The sequence below is a fragment of the Sphaerodactylus townsendi genome, linkage group LG04 (assembly GCF_021028975.2).
Source record: "Sphaerodactylus townsendi isolate TG3544 linkage group LG04, MPM_Stown_v2.3, whole genome shotgun sequence".
In the NCBI taxonomy this organism is placed as follows: Eukaryota; Metazoa; Chordata; class Lepidosauria; order Squamata; family Sphaerodactylidae; genus Sphaerodactylus; species Sphaerodactylus townsendi.
In genome coordinates, this window is record NC_059428.1 from 154,180,369 (window position 1) to 154,198,345 (window position 17,977).

Consider the following 17,977-nt stretch of genomic DNA (forward strand, 5'->3'; position numbering starts at 1 on the left):
AGAGTATGTTTAGCCGAATGAGACAGAAACACCAACAAATGCAGATTTGCTGTTTCACATCACTGAGAGATCTCTTTTTTGGCAAAAAATGTAAGGAACATGAGCTCAGAGTTCTGATTTAGTGAGCGATACTTTTAGCTCTGAATGTGGTCCGCTATGCAAGGTGGGAGATCTTACTCCCAGGTACTTCATTCTTGCCTAATTTGTTTACTTCCTGTTGAAGAGTCGGATTGCTAAAGCCCCAAGTGCTGGAAATCCTATACCTAACCCCCTTTCAGAATACCTTGCTTGCACACTTTCAAGCCCATCATAACTCTGACAGCTAGAAATAAATAGTGCTGAATTTTACCACTTAGCAATGTTTTCCTGTTTTTCCATGGTGGGACCTTTTCATTGAAGGATGTGCATCTTTCCCGGCTGTGTTCCATTTCAAGGGCGATGTCTCTCCCCTTGATCTGAAATGGGTTCTTCTCTTTTGTGTACGCAGGCACGTGAAAGGGCGGGTTCTCGTGGCCCTGGCTGATGGAACGCTTGCTATATTCCACAGAGGAGAAGGTGAGGATGGAGGCTTTTTGCTTTTAGCCCCAGAGCTGAAGGAGACCTTAAAAAACCAACAAGATGTGGGAGATCAAAACCAGGGTTACATTGAATCCTGGGATATTCCAATTTCTGGGGTGTAGGTGTGGAACGGTTCATTTATGTCGTAACTAAAGAAGCCTGAGAGTCAGGACTGCCCAATTTATTAACCTAGGGAGCTCAGGAAAGCAAGAACTGTTGGGTTGTATATGACCCAGTGTGAATTCCTTCATTTAGATCCACCACCACCCTTCCCAAAACAAAGAACTAGTCCAGGTAATGTTCAGTGTTTTAAGAGATGACTCTGTCATCATAATTGGCAGCAGGTTGGATCCAGATTTCTGTTGCATGAGTGGAAGGGTGCTTCTGCACACCGAGAACATGGTCTCTTCCAATTCTCACTGTTTCCCAAGCTGCGACTTGTCACAGAATCATAGAATTATAGAGTCGGAAGAGGCCTCTAGGGCCATCAAGTCCAACCCACTGCAGTGCAGGAACACACAATCAAAGCACTGCTGACAGATGGCCATCCAGCCTCTCTTTAAAAACCTCCAAAGAAGGAGGCTCCACTACACTCTTGAGGTAGTGCATTCCACTGTAGAACAGCCCTGACAGTCAGGAAGTTTTTCCTGGTGTTTAGGTGGAACCGCGTTTCCCTCACCTTGAACCCATGACTCTTGGTCCTAGTCTCTGGAGCAGCAGAAAACAAGCTTGCTCCCTCCCCAACATGACATCCCTTCAAATATCTAAACATGGCTATCATGTCACCTCTTAACCTTCTCTTCACCAAACTAAACATACCCAACTCCCCAAGTCTCTCCTCGTAGCGCATGGATTCCAGACCTTTTACCGTTTTAGTTGCCCTCCTCTGGAGCTGTTCCAAGAGTGCTCAAGAGTGTCTTTGGGAACGCAAGGGTGGCGACGGCTCTGTTCTGTGAGCTCTCCTTCCTGCAACAGACCGGTCCATTCTCCAGACAGCCTCCTTTTTGTTTATCCATAGATGGTCAGTGGGATCTCAGCAACTATCACCTCATGGACCTTGGCCACACGCATCACTCCATACGCTGCATGGCTGTCGTTTACGACAGGGTGTGGTGCGGGTACAAGAACAAAATCCACGTCATCCAGCCCAAGACGATGCAAATTGAGGTACAGCGGGCATGTGTCTGAATGCAGAATCACGGAAAGAATTGCTTCTGTTTTTATTTTGTTGACCTTTTCCCCTTCTTAATTAGTTTCTTGTTATCCTTATTATTATACCCCACGTGCCAAAATGGAACTTATGTTTTGATCCCGCTTTATGCTACACATTAGAAAAACAATTGGCTAATAATCCCATGCAAATTCATGTCTGTGATTCAGGAAATCAAAAGTGTCCAGGAAATCAAGAAGGTGTCCACAACCCAGAGCTTGGAATGAAGTTGTCATACCTCTTAATCTTACTTTTCAGAAGTCCTTTGATGCTCATCCCCGCCGGGAGAGCCAGGTCCGGCAGCTGGCTTGGATCGGAGATGGCGTTTGGGTTTCCATCCGGCTGGACTCGACGCTGAGGCTATACCATGCGCACACTCACCAGCATCTCCAGGATGTAGACATTGAGCCCTATGTCAGCAAGATGTTAGGTAAACAGGCTGCAGAGTGGGAGCTGAAGGAGGGAACTTTTTGGAGGTTGGGCTTGGTTTTCCTTTGTCATGAGTCACACGACGCCAGTCACCTTTCCTCGTGCCTCTCCTGCAGGGACTGGGAAGCTAGGTTTCTCATTTGTGAGGATCACGGCCTTGCTCATTGCCGGCAATCGTCTGTGGGTCGGGACGGGCAACGGAGTCGTCATTTCCATCCCTTTAACAGAGAGTAAGTGGCCTTCAGTGGGCATCCATCCATCCATCCATCCATCCATCCATCCATCCATCCATCCATCCATCCATCCATCCATCCATCCATCCATCCATCCATCCATCCATCCATCCATCCATCCATCCATCCATCCATCCATCCATCCATCCATCCATCCATCCATCCATCCATCCATCCATCCATCCATCCATCCATCCATTCATTCATTCATTATTTAGATTTATTAACCGCCCCACCCCCATAGGGCTTTTTCATTCTCTCTGCTGCCAGATCCTGTAAGTCTCTATGCAAGTCAACAGTGATATATATATATATATAGGAAGTTAGATGAGAAATAATTGTCCTGTTGGGGGAACAGTATAGAATCCAACCCCTCTCCTGCATGGTCTCCCCATGCCGGAGGGCTACTCCCAGTCAGAGAAGGGGTAGATGGGAGAATGGTTTGATAAAGATAGCTTCAGGAATACTCAGGAGGAAAAACGTGGAAGATATAGTAAGTTGAGATGAAGCTGATATAATTTCATTGGAGCAGTATGCTGGATGAGAGCTGCAGGTATCTCATTTCCCCCCATCATAATCTCTGGTTGTTCCAAGTTCAAAATGAATAAAACTGGAAGGACAGAATTGAAAAGAAACCTTATAGATTTATATAATAACTGGCTGAATCTGACAAGCCTTCCAGTGCGACTTTTTCCTGTGCTTTGGGAGCTGGCATTGTGCAGTGGCTATGTCGTCAGACTAGGGTCTGGGAAGCTCCATGTTCAAATCCCCACACTGCCATGGAAACTCTGCCCTGGATTAAATGGAGAAGGGGGGGGACAGTGTTGTCAGCCACATTTGAGTATAAATATCTAAATAAATTATATACATTGGATGGAACAGCAGAAATGAGGGGTGGAGAGCCAGAGTCCCAAAATTTCCAAGTAGCATTTGGCTTGCCAATCAGAGCGACCCTAGTTCCCCCTGCATTGCCTCCATAGTACTTTACCATTTTCCTGCCGTCCCTCTTGCTAAAAACAGCGTATCTGTGACATGTTGAAACGTGTTAAATTTTAAGACGCTCTTTTCCCGTTCCTCTCAGTAATTGCTGTTTTCTTCTCTTCCCCAACTTCTGCCGTATTCCTGTTTTTCCTCTCTGTGCTCCTACCTGTCTCCTCTCCCCAGCCGTCGTGCTCCACAGAGGTCAGCTTCTTGGGCTGAGGGGTAAGTCTTGATTGCTTTCCTTCTAGATTCCAGATTTGATCTGTTGACCTTCCCGTCAACTTCTCTATCCTCAGAAAATGTAAAGGCAGGATCATAGATCCGTGTTTGGAACTCTATAGGCAATAGCCTACCCTTAAAGGAGCAGCAGTGGCGTAGGAGGTTAAGAGCTCGTGTATCTAATCTGGAGGAACAGGGTTTGATTCCCCGCTCTGCCGCCTGAGCTGTGGAGGCTTATCTGGGGAATTCAGATTAGCCTGTGCACTCCCACACACGCCAGCTGGGTGACCTTGGGCTAGTCACAGCTTCTCGGAGCTCTCTCAGCCCCACCCACCTCACAGGGTGTTTGTTGTGAGGGGGAAGGGCAAGGAGATTGTAAGCCCCTTTGAGTCTCCTACAGGAGAGAAAGGGGGGATATAAATCCAAACTCTTCTTCTTCATCATCATCTCCTGCTGAAAGTAGTCAGTGAAACAGTGTTTGGCCATGTTTGTGAGAAGTAACTTAAGTTTGATGGTTCCTTTTATGGGCTACACCATGGTGCATCAGGAGTTTGTCTGGAGCACCCACTTCTGTCAAACTTTTTAAACATACATTTGTACCCTGCCCTTCCCCCAAGGGCTCAGGGTGGTTTACAGTGGCATTAAGTCTAAAATAATATGTAAAAATTTATATTCCGCTCTACCCCAGCTAAAGGCTGCACTCAGGGAGGCTTATACTTAGTCAACACATACAATCAATACACAAAACAATAATCATAAGAACATAAGAAAAAGCCTGCTGGATCAAACCAGAGTCCATCTAGTCCAGCACTCTGCTACTCGCAGTGGCCCACCAGATGCCTCTGGGAGCTCACAGGCAGGATGTGAAAGCAACGGCCTTCTGCTGCTGCTGCTCCCAAGCACCTGGTCTGCTTACATTAAGAAGGATCAAGACTGGTAGCCATAGATCGACTTCTCCTCCATCAATCTGTCCAAGCCCCTTTTAAAGCTATCCAGGTTAGTGGCCATCACCACCTCCTGTGTGTAGTCGAATTCATCGGTCAGCGTGAAGAACGGTGAGCGGCAGACGCTGAGATAACATCTGATTGAGATAAGCGCCAGCATGGTTTCGGGAAACCCGAGAGTCCGTGTTCCTAGCGCAGTCCCCCCCGCTGCATGGTTCCCTGGCACCTTTATTGTTATTCTAACGGGCGTAGGAGGGAGGAGACCGGGAGTTCCGAGAGCGGAGGGTTGAGTCGGAGAGATCAATATGTGATGCATGATCTCACCTGGCTCTACGCGGCGGAGAGGAGCTGCAGGTTGCCTGGAGCCTAATCCTCACCTTGGGCAAGACCATTGTCCCTAAGCTCGTGACAAGAGCCAGACAGTTCATGACCCGCGACTCATAGGGGATGAGGAAGTGGGGGAGTGCGAAGTAGACCAGAAGGTCAGAGTCCGCTTGGCGCCCCAACGTTCTACCACGGTGCTGCTGGGTCAGCAGTGCATTACTACACTTCCTCCTTTTACATTTTAGAAAGGGGGGGACCGAAAATGCTATGGGCGATTTGAAGGGTGAATGTCTCCTCCGGCTGTCTGGTCCTGTTGACTGAGCTGTTTGTGTAACATTGTGAACTTGGTTAGCGGGTAAGGGAAATTGAGAGGGGCTTCTTACACACGCGTTACAGGCAATATTAGGATACACATTGAACGAAACAAAGATCCCATAATAGAGGCACAATGAATTAACCAATGCAGAGCTGTACAATAGCACTCAATCATCCTCCCGGCAGCCAGCCCTTGTGAGGGGACTGACCACCAATGGGAGCAAAACATCATGTTTCAGGTTAGGATACAACCCCGTGCAGCTCACGCACTTTCATATGAATCACCTGGGAATTATCAGAGAGGATTAAAACAACACATATTATGTACATTCTCACAACCTTGGCATGTAATACCAATAAGCAACCACCAGCGGCATCGACATTTGTAGTCGCTTTAAGCTTGGCGAAGTTCCCTGCTGCTCGAGGCCAGAGCATCCAGAGCAGTGGAGGCAGAAGTTGACGAACCCATGGCGCACAGGCCACAGCCGGCCATTGAAGTCTTAGCATTGTAAGAAGCGAACCGGGACTCCCACTAGGAAGCTGTTTAGGAGACTTAACTCCGGCCTGAGAGCTGACGCGCCGCTAAATGCCCGAATGCGAGGAGTCCGAAGGCAGATGAGCTGGCGGAAGCGGCTGGCCCGGCGTCCGTGGCTCCCCGGTATATCGTGAAGATAGAGACGATGGTGAGTATGACACTGATGCAACAAAGAGTCTCGCAGAGAGTCGAGGCGGGGAATGTAATTAAAGCGCTCTTCCCCGCGAGGTCCAGAACCAGCCCCTGGGGTTGCAGGATGTTACCAACGAACGGAACCTCCGCCATGTGCGTGCAGTTCCAATTGGTCGAGCAATGACGAATGAGCCCCGAGTCGGTTCTTCGCTTTGGCTTCGCGCTCAAGATGCGGCTAGAGTGTTAGATTCGGTGGGTTGGCGACAGTCTTTGGTGATGAAGGGGAGAGAGCGCCAGCCGGAGGGTTTGGACGACGGGTCCCCTGAAGTCGGCCATAGCCAGTACCTGGATGGATGAGGCATTCATGAAGGGCTTGTACCCAGACCCGCTAGGAAGTCTCCCGGCTTTGAGTGACGGAGCAGGCAGGAGCTTAGCAGGCTCCCTCACCGGTACCGGGCCTGCAGAAAGATAGAGACGCTAAGAAACGGCAGCAAAACTGCTCCCGTGAGATGCTGGTCTGCGAAAGCTGCGTCAGGCGGTGCCGACGCCATCGGCCAGGAGTGCGCAGAGCAGGCAAAGGATGGTGGGTCACGAGTTACGGTGATGATCGTCATAAAGAGAGCGGCACAGAGGTTCTCGAGGTGTCTCGGGGTGGTTCTGTTATTAACGCCCAGCGACTCTAGAAGCTTGGCATTGGTGGTCGCCTTTGACGTCTCCCCAGGTCATTCCGGGCCTTTGAAGCGCTGGCGACGGGCGTTCTTGTTGAGAACCGCTGGCATGGATCAGCTTTAGAGAGATGTGTTCCATCTCCGGATGGGGTTGGTTTCCTCCTGGCCATTCCATGGGTTGGCCTGTCATGGCTAATGTCGAGTCCCGCAGGGACCTGTAGGAATAGGGACTGAACACACCCCCTTTCCCAGGTTATGGGGGGGGCTGGTCCGCCAGGCTCAGTTCTAGAGCCCGGATGGCGGTGAGAATCCGGGTTTTTTGTTTGGATTGCTGCCTAGAGTTTAGAGTTTAATATAGGAAGCCTCGTTTTGCAGCCTGTGAAGGTTGCCTTTAATGCAATCCTCCTGGGGGCCGCCTACTCCTCTTTCTTTAATTGTTTGACAGGAGGGCAGGAGGTATGCGACTCTTGCGGGAATTCGTTGGTTTCCAATGGAGCCATCAGGAAGCCGCTGCAGTGTCCGAGCCACCGAGGGGAGGGAACAGGCGGTCCTGGGGGGGATTGTGGGTATGCATGCTTAATCAGCAACACAAAAGGGCCTTTAGGCGCCTTTTGGGGATGGGCGCATCGAGGAAGAATGATGCAACCAGGGCGATTAGAGGCAGATTCCTGCATCACAAACAAGAAGGGGGGGGTTTTTTTTTTTTTTTCTTTGCAAGGGGTTTGCACTCACTGCGTGACCTTTGGTGGCTAACGCCAGGAAGCTGGATGGTGCTAAAACCCGTGATCGAATTATCTCGTGAGAATTGCCGTCAACATCGGTGATCACCGCCTCATAGAGGCGGTCAAGAAGCTTCGGCCTTCAATGTGGTATTGATAAAGTTGCCAGGCGCTTGGCAGCCATAACCCAAAACGGGTTTGGAGTATTAGGGGCATAATGGTGGCAGCCCTTTAATCAACCTGGGGCCTGTCCCGACAGTGCTCGCGGTATCAGGACGGGCCCAGATGCCTTAATCCAGGGAGGGGCCAGTCATCAGTTAATTCGTCTCTCCCGCCACTGGTCGAAAAACAGAGAAGGAGAGGAGGAGGAGAGAGGAAACAGTTGCCTTCAAATTAGGCGTAATTTTTCGGAAGGGCACGATTAGGATCAATGATCTGTGACTGACTTTATCCATCCTGGTGACCATGGTCGCCTTTGACCTGACCTATGAGGTCCCTTCCCAGAGATTGACATGGATGTTTAAGATTCCATGGGACCTGGACTGTAGCCGCCTTTCGAGTCTACCCGGTTGTTGACCGTGAGCTGAGCCCGGATGCGCCGTCTCAAGCGGTTTGTCTCCACCCCCCCCAGATGTGCGCAAGCCTTCGGTTAGGTCACTGGTCAACACTTTCGGCTGCTCTGATGACGGTAACATCCAGCGCCCGGTGTCCACACCAGGCCCTTGAACATACATCCTCGCATGGCGAGCTCCAGAAGTAATGGCGGGAAGTTCTCGATAAAGCGTCTCCACCGCTCGCCACGGCGTGGTAGGCTGCTCACGCCATGTTGGCTGCTGGGGCTTGTAGCCTTTATTGGGTTAGCAGCGGGCATGGGGCGTAGAACAGAAGAATCAACTGATGCCCAGCCATCTCGGCAGGCACTCCTGTGGGATGTTTATCCAGACTTGGAGATGGATGGGTCCTTGAAGCGTGGATTCCAATCGGCTCCTGGGACTATGAACAGTCCCTGCTCAGCGGCAGAGGCCTTCGCAGCACTAGCCCGTCAGTCCCTGTAGGGATGAACGGATCCTACTGAGCTGGGGCATGACAAGAACCTGCGTGGGGAAAATCCCGTTTAGATGGGCTCGGTGCATCGCTATACAGATGCCGCTGAGAGTGGTTTGGCAGGGGCCCCGGTGCTCAACTGCCCAGGCATTCTCCTCCTTGGTCCTGGTTGGGGACACCGGCGAGCCTCCACGCACAGTCGCTGGTCTACCTCCAGTGGAAGCCCTTCGCGCATCGTGGGCAACCCGGGTTTTGGGTAGCCTTCTCCTTCCGGGAGGACCCTCCTCCATCGGCGGGTTGTAGGCCTTCACCCGGGTTGCCGCACTTCTTCCGGAAGCGTCCCGGATTCGCTGCAGCGGTTAAAGCAGTCATCTTGAGGCTGCCTCGCCCGATTAGAGCGCTTTCGCGCCAGGAGGCCAGCTTCGGTCGGCTGAGGCATCCTGGCGTTCCAGCAAGCCCGCGGCTATGTCGTAAGGCTGTTCAGGATTTCTTTGCCCAGGCCCCAGCGGACACCGCGACATTCTGGAGGTGGCGTTCTCTTTATGGTGGGCGATGAGGAGCCTGCTTTGGGCCTCTTAAGCTATCACCTCGCCTCTGTGAGCTTCCCGGTGCCTGTTCTGCAACCGTCGGCATAGGGCTCCTTGTGCCTTTGCGCATATGGAGAAACTCTGCCGGCCGGGCTGGCGGCACTGGGGACTCTGACAAATGCGTTCTGGTGAGAGCGACCAGAGGCCAACGCGAGGGCGGCCCCAGGGCAGGATGGCCCTGATCGCTAGGAAGCTGCTACGAAGCGTATCGGGAGCTGCAAGCCGTATGTGGGCGGTGCGTAGGGCGCCGCGAGGAGGCGATTGCCGCCTGCCGGTAGCCACCGCTTGGCGAACTTCGGCTTTCCCAGCATCACAAATTGTGCAGGCCTCAGTGCATCGCAAGGTGGTCTTCCAGGTCGTCGAACGATTAATTGCTTCATGACTCGCCAATGGCATGCCTCTAAGATAGAATTGAGTGACTCCCTCGTCACGCCCACCCTTTCGCGAGCCTAAAGCGAGGATAAAGATAGCTTATGGGCGGTAATGGTTCGACAACCCGCCTTTGACAGCATCACGCTATCCTCGGTATCTGTCAGGAAATGGGCCGAGAGGGCACAATGCAAGAATATGTCGTTGACGCCTTCCGCCAGGGTTTCTTTCTTCTGCAGATGTCGTGGCCATCGTTTCCGCAGAGAAGCTGAAACCAGCGCCATTAAGTGGCACTGACGAAGGTGCAGCGCCGGAGAAAATGAAGAAGCGAACAGGTGAGAGCCGTTTGTTTCCGCTGTGGAGAAGCCTGAAATTTAATTTGTTGGAGCAAGGGGTAGAAGGCATGGATATGGCGTCCGAATTTGAAGTGGATAGAAGAAAATTCGCCGAAAATTGAAGGTGAAAGATCGAAAAGGAGGCGCCTCTGCAAGCAGCGGGAGCCAGGGTTCGGTGTAGGTTTATACGGTTGACGTACCAGACTGTTCTCCACGCCAGTAGCGATGATTACCCGCGCCAGCTCTGTGCGAAGAGCGCCCGAGCAGCTTCCCCAGTCTCAAGATTCAATGTCCCCTCTGGGTACCACGGACATCACGGAGCTTTCTCTTCAACCAATCTTCTGGAATCCACCGCCAGCTCTACTACGGGGACCCTGCGCAATTAATTTTGAATCTTTTAGTTAGCTCGCGTCAACTTTGCCAAAGCCCTGGTGCTGGCAAAGCCCTCATACCAACGGAAGTTCTGCCGGACGATCAGAGTATACCAGACGGATCTCTGAATCGCTCGATCCAGAGGACGAGGCCATAATGCAAACGGTGAGACCCCGGATCGCTCGATCCAGCTGACTTCGGTATCGCGCCCTTCCCCAGGCGGCGGACAGCAGCGCGGATGGGTTCGAGGATTCCGGTTCCGGCACCAGCATGATTCGAACGAATGGCTCAGCTTTTATTAAACCAGACGACGAGATAAGATTAACATATGGTGGAGGACCGCCAGCAGCGAGCCCCGAGGTCCTGGTTCCTGGCCAGCCGCCAGCGTGCTGGTTCCGGCAACCTTTGAATGAAATGGCTCCATCGCGCGGTGGAGTGGAGCATCCGGGGAGTTCCGGGGAAGATGGAGGCCAGGAGGTCGGGGAGATCATCATGTGATGCATGATCTCCGCACCTGAAAGCTCACGTCGCGAGGAAGGAAGGAGCCGGTTGCGTCTGAGTTTAATCCTCGTTCCTGGGGGGCAGCGACCATTGTCCCTGGCGTCGGTGATGACGAGCCAGACAGTTCATGACCCGTGGACTATGCCAGATGATGAGAAATTAAGAAGGGCGCGGTATGCGACTTCGGTAAGTCGTAGGTCCGCTTGGCGACAGTTCTTTAACGTTTCTACCCGCGGTCACGCCGCTTGGTCAGCAGTGCATTACTACACCTGTGGCAGCATATTCCAAATATATTCAATACAATCTTTAAATAATACAGTCTGTAAATAGTACAATAAGCAATGTAAATAATTTAAATCAGATCAGAACAATAAAGAGCTAACATTTACAAAATATTCAAACATAAGCACCTTTCCCTTTTCCGGGTCAATCTTCAGCAGTGGATAAATTTACCCAAACAGATCTACAAATGAATAGGAAGTAATAAAAGAAGAGCTCCCACTAAACCTACTGGACCCGCCCACCCACCTCCCTTCTCCGAGTCCCTTGCCCTCTCTCCCATCTTCCAGTCTGTTAATTGTCAGCCTCAGAACCTCAGTGATAAGATGTCCCTTTCCTGGATCGTGACTCCTTCCCATTACTCGGCTCCTGCTGGCTGTTTCTAGGGATGCCGGCCTCTAGGTGGGACCCAAGAAATGGCAGCTCTTCTGTCGACTATAGAGATCAGCCCCTATAGAAAATGGTTGCTTTGGAGGGTGGACTCTATGGCATTGAAGAAGAAGAAGAAGAGTTTGGATTTATATCCCCCCTTTCTCTTCTGTAGGAGACTCAAAGGGGCTTACAAACTCCTTTCCCCTCCCCCCTCGCAACAAACACCCTGTGAGGTGGATGGGGCTGAGAGAGCTCCAAAGAACTGTGACTAGCCCAAGGTCACCCAGCTGGCGTGTGATGGAGTGTACAGGCTAATCTGAATTCCCCAGATGAGCCTCCATGGCTCAGGTGGCAGAGCGGGGAATCAAACCCGGTTCCTCCAGATTAGAATGTGAATCCCACTGGGGTCCCTGTGCTCCCCAGGCACCATCCCCGAATCTCCAGATGTTTCCCACCCTAGATCTGGCAACCCTGCCCCTCATCCCTCACCAGTGACCGGGGTGGGGTGGGGGTGGGCCTGCCACCCTGTTTGATTCAGAGTTCTGCTGAGATTAACCGCACCCACGCAGGGGGTCCATTTCTGTGCTCTTTCCCTCCCAGCTGTGTTCACTTCTGTTTTCTTTGTGGTCTCAGCCAATAAGACCTCCCCCACCTCCGGCGAAGGGAGCCGCCCTGGAGGCATCATCCACGTATACGGTAGCGATGACGGGACGGACAGATCAGCAAGCAGCTTCATCCCTTACTGCTCCATGGCTCAAGCCCAGCTTTGTTTCCACGGCCACCGCGATGCGGTCAAGTTCTTCGTTTCCGTGCCTGGTCAGCAGCCGTCATTCATTTCTTTGGGAAAATGTCTAGGCAGTCTCTGCAGAGAACCTGTTGCAGACGAATGTGATTAAATCATGAAACGGGAAACCCATTTTTTTTTTAAAAAGCTGTCATTAAAAACCTAGCCGCGGTGTAGTGTTAAAAAAAAATAGGAGCCTAAAATAATTCTCATGAAACACTTCTCAAGCTAGAAGCAGATGCTTTGAAAAGATTAAATTTCTGGGGGAAAAGAAATGTTTTTGCTTGGTGCCTAAAAGAGAGTGAAGTGACATCAGTTGAGCCTCAAAGGGAAAGGGCGTTCTGCATGTCAGGTGCCAACACAAAACAAGCCCTGCCTTTGCTCTGTGCCTGCCTCACCACTGCAGGTATGGGCACAGAGAACAGGATTTTTGAGTGGGACTTTTAGTGGTGGGCTGTGAAATATGGGGGAGGCAGCCCCCGGTCTTGAATGTGTGGAGCAGACTGGACACCAGTCCTGAACCTGGTGGCTTAAGTACTATGCGGAAGCTTTTTTGTACATTAGGGGCAACATCTGTCTTACTGTAGCCAGCGTGCCTGATGGGTTCATTGGCTGAACATTGCAAAGGCAGTAGACTCACTGCAGACAAAAGCAAGAACTTTTTCCGTGCTCAGTATTGATTTGTGGGATTTTTCAGCTACGAGGTTCACTTGTTTTTGCTGGCTTATTGGTTTTTTAAAGGAGTTTGGAGAAATATTGGTAGCTATTAGCCACGTTGATTAAAGAGGCATTATCCCAGTGAATACCAGCCATGGGTACAGAGGAGGGGGGGAGGCGAGACTAGGACCTCTCATCTTCTTTGAAGGTATCCAGGGGTCATTTGGGCAGTTGAGCTTCTGCTGTGGGCCAGTTGTGGTCTTCTGATGTTCTCGGAAGGCAGCCAGAGCCTACGGCGGCTGAGAACGTTCAATTCTTTCAGGCAACGTTCTTGCAACACTTAACGGGAGTGTGTTGGACAGCCCTTCGGAGAACCCCGGCACAGCCACCATCGAGACAGAGGGGAAGAAGCTGAAAAACGTCCTGGTGCTAAGCGGAGGAGAAGGTTACATCGACTTCCGGATTGGTGAGTTACCTTGCCGACCTGTACCTTCTGGTGTGGGCACAGCTTCAAGCACATACATGGTGAGAAGAAGTGCGGGCTGGGTTATTGCACAAGCCTCTGCCCGTTCATTATCGCAGCAAAATAAATTATTTGAAATCCTCAGATGAATGTCAACAGGGCCCGTTCACGTAATGTACACACACCTAAGAATTCATCTTGGAGCAGCATTTGGGTACGTCTCGGCACAGGAATTCACACGGCCTCGATTGGAGCAGTTTCTCCTTCCTGCCACCAAGTCGCAGGAGGCTTGTCTCTATATGCTGCCAGCAAGCAGAGAGACAATGTTCGGTTTGCATGGTATCTGAAGATGCAGACAGAATGCGTGGGATAGTAGAGACGAGGGTTGCCCTTGACCAGCCAAGCTCCAGTGGAACTGCTGGCCATCTCAGGATTTATCTTAGCTGTGCTGGTCTGAGAGGCAGCGATGGACAGAAGCCGTGTCCATCCCTTTCTCCCACACCTAGCTGGCCTAGCTCCAGTGCCTCAGTAGTTGGGACAGAGATCTGGCTCTCTGTTCCAATCCAGATAGTCCAGCGTGATCTAGTGGCTAAGAGCAGGTGGATTCTAATCTGGAGAACTGGGTTTATTCCCCACTCCTCCACCTGAGTGGCAGAGGCTTATCTGGTGAACCAGATGTGTTTCCGCACTCCTACATTCCTGCTGGGTGACCTTGGGCTAGTCACAGTTCTCTCAGAACTCTCTCAGCCCCACCTACCTCACAAGGTGTCTGTTGTGGGGAGAGGAAGGGAAAGAAGCTTATAAGCCACCTTGAGTTACAGAAGAGAAAGGTGGAATATAAATCCAAATTCTTCCTCCTCCTCCTCCTCCTCCTCCTCCTCCTTCTTCTTCTTCTACTACTATGGCACAAATGGAACAGTGTGTTTGTGGGTGTGTGTGAAAAGGACATTGTGGTAACTGGGGAAAGGAGCAAACAGAGTATTGTGAAGGCGCAGGTGGGATGGGCGAGGCATGGGAGGAAACAGGCAAGCGTATCCACACCCACCTGAGTTAGCAGTACACCTGCTCAGAGGTACAGCTGCTTCCTGTGTACAGCGATGCTGCGGCGTCCATCTCTCTTCACCTGCTGTGCCTGTTCTGTCTGCAGGGGACGGTGAGGATGACGAGACAGAGGAGAACGCAGGAGATGCTGCCCAAGTGAAGCCCATCCTTTCCAAGGCTGAAAGGAGCCACATCATCGTGTGGCAGGTCTCCTACATCCCCGAATGAGCTCCTCCTCCTTTTCCTGCTGACTGTCTTTTCCTCTCCCCGCCCTGACTCCCCGAATGCCAATATGTACATACGGAACTCCTGCATTATACCTACTGCTGGAAACCCAACCCCGGACAACCGCTGCACCCTCCTTGCACCAACGCAAGGTCTCCCTTCTCTTGTAACCTCTGACCTTGCCGCTTTCATCTTGGGCCCACGCGCTTCCTCAGCTGGGTGGGTCACTGGAGGCAGAGAAGCTTGAGAGCGGAGCCCACTGCTGGGGATCAAGAAACCCAGAGGGACTAAGTTGGTTCGGGGGGCTGGCTGAAGTATTTGGTGACAGATCCCTCCCTACCCCTCAGCTGCCCACCTGCATGGAAAAGAGAGCTACTTCTTGGCTGCTTTACCCCTAGCACTGAAGCGACGCAGGGGGCTTGTGTCTCCCTACCACGCAACGTTATGAAAAGAGGCGATTTCCACAGCAGCACCACTCGCCTTCATTGGATATTACCTGCTGTGACTCAGGAGCAGTCGAGACCCAATTGGAGGATCCAAAACATGCCTTTGCAGCTGAGTTTGGAAGGATTTTGGTATGGCGGAAGGGATCCCTGGTGTGCCCTTGATAACCCAGAGAATCACCTGAAACTATTCCGTGGGGCTCCATCATGGAAGCTGTTGACATCAGGGTCTGGCTGGGAGTCCATTTGGAGACCTTTCATTGAACATTTTTCTTTTTGAAAGAAGGATGAGATATCGCAAGTCAAAAAATAGCCAAGGCTGGGAGTGTTCCTCAAGAGATGGCGATATTTCTGATTCCTGTGGCTGTTGGGGTAGTTTGTCATGACAAGCAGTATGTTGGCAGACGGAGAAGCCTTAGGGCTAACGAATCAATAGGGAGTGGCCAGGGGGATTTGGGGGATCCCCTGCCCCCTCTGGCACGGCACTGGATGACCACTGAGGGGCACATATGGGAGAGAGGCCCTGCGTTTGAACTCTGGCATTCCACCAGGATAAATTTGGGCTTTGGGTGGCCACATGTAGCTGGGAATCTCGGGGCCAGTTTAGGGGATGGTACAGGAGGGAGACTGCGAGAGTGCTTTGCGTGTGTGAGATGGAGCAGTGCCACCTGTGGGATTGGGAGAAAGTCCTGAGTGGGGGGGAAGCAAATGAAAAAGAGGCCAAATGGGAGAAGAGTCGGAGGTTCTTTGCAAAAATCTGGAGAGCAGCAGAAGTGACCGGGGGTGGTGGTGGGGGGTGGAGTGCCCTTCTCGAGGCAACTGCCTCAGCCAGACTCCGAGGATGCAGGAGGTTTAGTTTCACAGTCAAGAAGCTGAGTTGACGTGGTCAGATCCCACCTTTAAACGATTACTCAAGAAACTGCAGGAACAGCCCAGACCACGGAAGTGCGCTTATGTCACCTTAAAATCCACAGAAATGAAGCACTACTTGAGTTTTGTTGACTTCGCCGAGAGAACTCGTAAGGTTCCTGAAGCCGCTGGCACACCCGCGTTGCCTCGCAGAATGGGGCACACCTCATTACCAAGGGGGTGGCGGTCTGTCTCGGAGCACATGGTGGGCCACCAACAGGACCATCTGCCCCTTTCGTGGTGTTGACTGTCGGTGACGGAAATTGCTGGAGAAAACAGCAGGGAGATTGTGGCAGGCTCCCCCCCCCCCCTTTTTGCGTCTCTGATCTGGTTCCGTTTGCTCGTTTGTTTTCTTCTTGCAACGGGCTTGCTCTTCTCGCAGAGCCGAGCGCTGCCAGCTAAATAATCTTGGGGGAGAAGTGGGGACGGGGTCTTCCCTGCAAAGACTAGAGGCCCAAGTAGCGTGTTTGTGGCTCAGGGATATTCCGTGAGGATGCTTCCAAGCCCCTTGCCTTTAAAACCGCAATTCTCCAGGACAGGGTCCGAACCAGCATGAGCAAGATTGAACAGTCATGGGGGGTGGGATGGGGGGAATGCTTTATGGTGCCCCCCGATGACACCACTTCTGTCAGGCTTCACCTGACATCAGGAGAGATAGATGCTTGAGAGTAAATGTGGGGTTATCTTTACTCAAAATGAGAGTATTGACGGGCCTCTTTTCAGACATCATGGGAAACCGTGGCTTAATTAAAGTGGTTTGGGTGATAGTCTGGATACAGTGCCGACATTAAAGGTCTGTTAACCACTGTCTGAATTTATTCTTTTTTAACTGCAGTTGGTCTTAACTAGGGGTTTCATGTGATGTCTGAATGTGGGCATGTTGGACAGTTGCCCGGTGACGGCCTCCTAGCCTACAAAGAGCACAGGAGTTGAGCGATCCTCTGTTATCAGCATCTTGGTGAAGTGGCTTTGTGTGATGTCAGGACTGAGCTGTTCAGGCTTGTGTGGCAACGAGGCATTTATTTCCCGGCAAAAAATTTCTGGCTTTTCTCCCTTTCAGACCAAACTAGGCAGACGCAGCAGCTCGACTACATGAATTGATGACTTCATTTAGCTTATTGGCCGTAGCGTTCGCCATGCCAGGCATCCCAGACTTGCAAGAGCGTTTGGAATGGCAAAAGTCATCTTTCTTTGCTACAGGAGTGGAGTTACGCTGTCAGATAGAAAAAAACCCTCATGCATGCAGCCAGTCAGGCGCAGGGCTGTGATTTGGTGGCAGAGCAGCTATTTGCATGTCCGGGACTGATCTCTGGCATTTCCTGCAGAAAGGATCAGGCACTAAGCAAATAAAGACCTTGAACTCAGACCATGTTCGGCAGTTGCCAGTCAGAGCAGACAAGATGGATCACGATAGACCAGTGGCGTGAACCAGTAGCAGACAGCTTTATGTATACCAGACCAGGAAGGTGAGTAGCCCCTCGTTCGTGATTCTGAAAGCAGCACAGGCAAGTTCACGGTAGCGCACCACTAGGAGCGACATCATGTGCCACAGTTGTAAAACTGACCTATCTGTTGCCAAAACAATTCAAGAGACAGGTTGGCTCTCCTGTAGCATTGAGGGGCAGAACTGTGAAACAAAGGCCCCTTCCGTGCAGGCAGAATAGTGCACCTTCAGTCCACTCTCACAATGGTTTTCCAGTGGATTTGGCTATTCCGCCCAGCTGCAAAGTGTGCTGGAAGTGGGCTGACAATGCATTATTCTGCATGTGCGGAAGGGGCCTAAGTCCGCCTGCAGCCCCTGCAGTCTTTGGCCAGTCAAACTTGTGCTTGTTCGCCTCACTATTCCACGTATGGGCTGGAAGAACTCTTGTTAATTTTTTTGCATCCTATGTTTTCCTTGAAAAGAAGCACACGTTCAAAAGGGGGAGGGGGAGTGCAGGAGAAAGGCACATCGCTGCGGACCACCTGTTTGGCAGAGAGGTGAAAGCTTATTGGCTTGAACACGCACACACACACACATAACCTCCCCACCTCATCTCCACTGTGATGTATGTAAAGTTAACTTGTACGTTATTTAAAAAAATGATTTTTTTAAAAAAGGAAAAAATTGTCTTAAGGGCCTGTAAAACTCTGCTGTTTTGGTCTGAAGATGTAAAGAGATGTTTGGGAACAACAACAAAATAAGTCTCCTGTGCTTCGTCCCCCCCCCCCCCATATATGCTATCAAACAAAACAAATCATATCTGTTCTGTATGTAATAAAATGTGTCAACATTAGACGTTCGAGAGCATTTTGGTGGATGCGCCGGCTGCAAGGTTTCTATGAGGGG

The 17,977-nt window shown here is 51.2% G+C and overlaps 1 protein-coding gene across 20 annotated transcripts in view; it reads left to right on the forward strand.

Annotated features, from left to right (window-relative positions):
• Positions 1-17,926, forward strand: part of MAPK8IP3 (mitogen-activated protein kinase 8 interacting protein 3) — a 70,530-nt gene extending 52,604 nt beyond the window's left edge. For all 20 annotated transcript variants that reach the window (XM_048495117.1, XM_048495126.1, XM_048495118.1 and 17 more), the window contains 8 exons: positions 488-555; positions 1,577-1,725; positions 2,027-2,198; positions 2,314-2,427; positions 3,595-3,633; positions 11,760-11,942; positions 12,890-13,033; positions 14,178-17,926. In XM_048495117.1, coding sequence (XP_048351074.1) covers positions 488-555; positions 1,577-1,725; positions 2,027-2,198; positions 2,314-2,427; positions 3,595-3,633; positions 11,760-11,942; positions 12,890-13,033; positions 14,178-14,299 — 991 coding nt within the window. In that variant the 3' untranslated portion in view covers positions 14,300-17,926. The remainder of the gene's footprint in view (positions 1-487; positions 556-1,576; positions 1,726-2,026; positions 2,199-2,313; positions 2,428-3,594; positions 3,634-11,759; positions 11,943-12,889; positions 13,034-14,177) is intronic.
• The last annotated feature ends 51 nt before the right edge of the window (positions 17,927-17,977 follow it).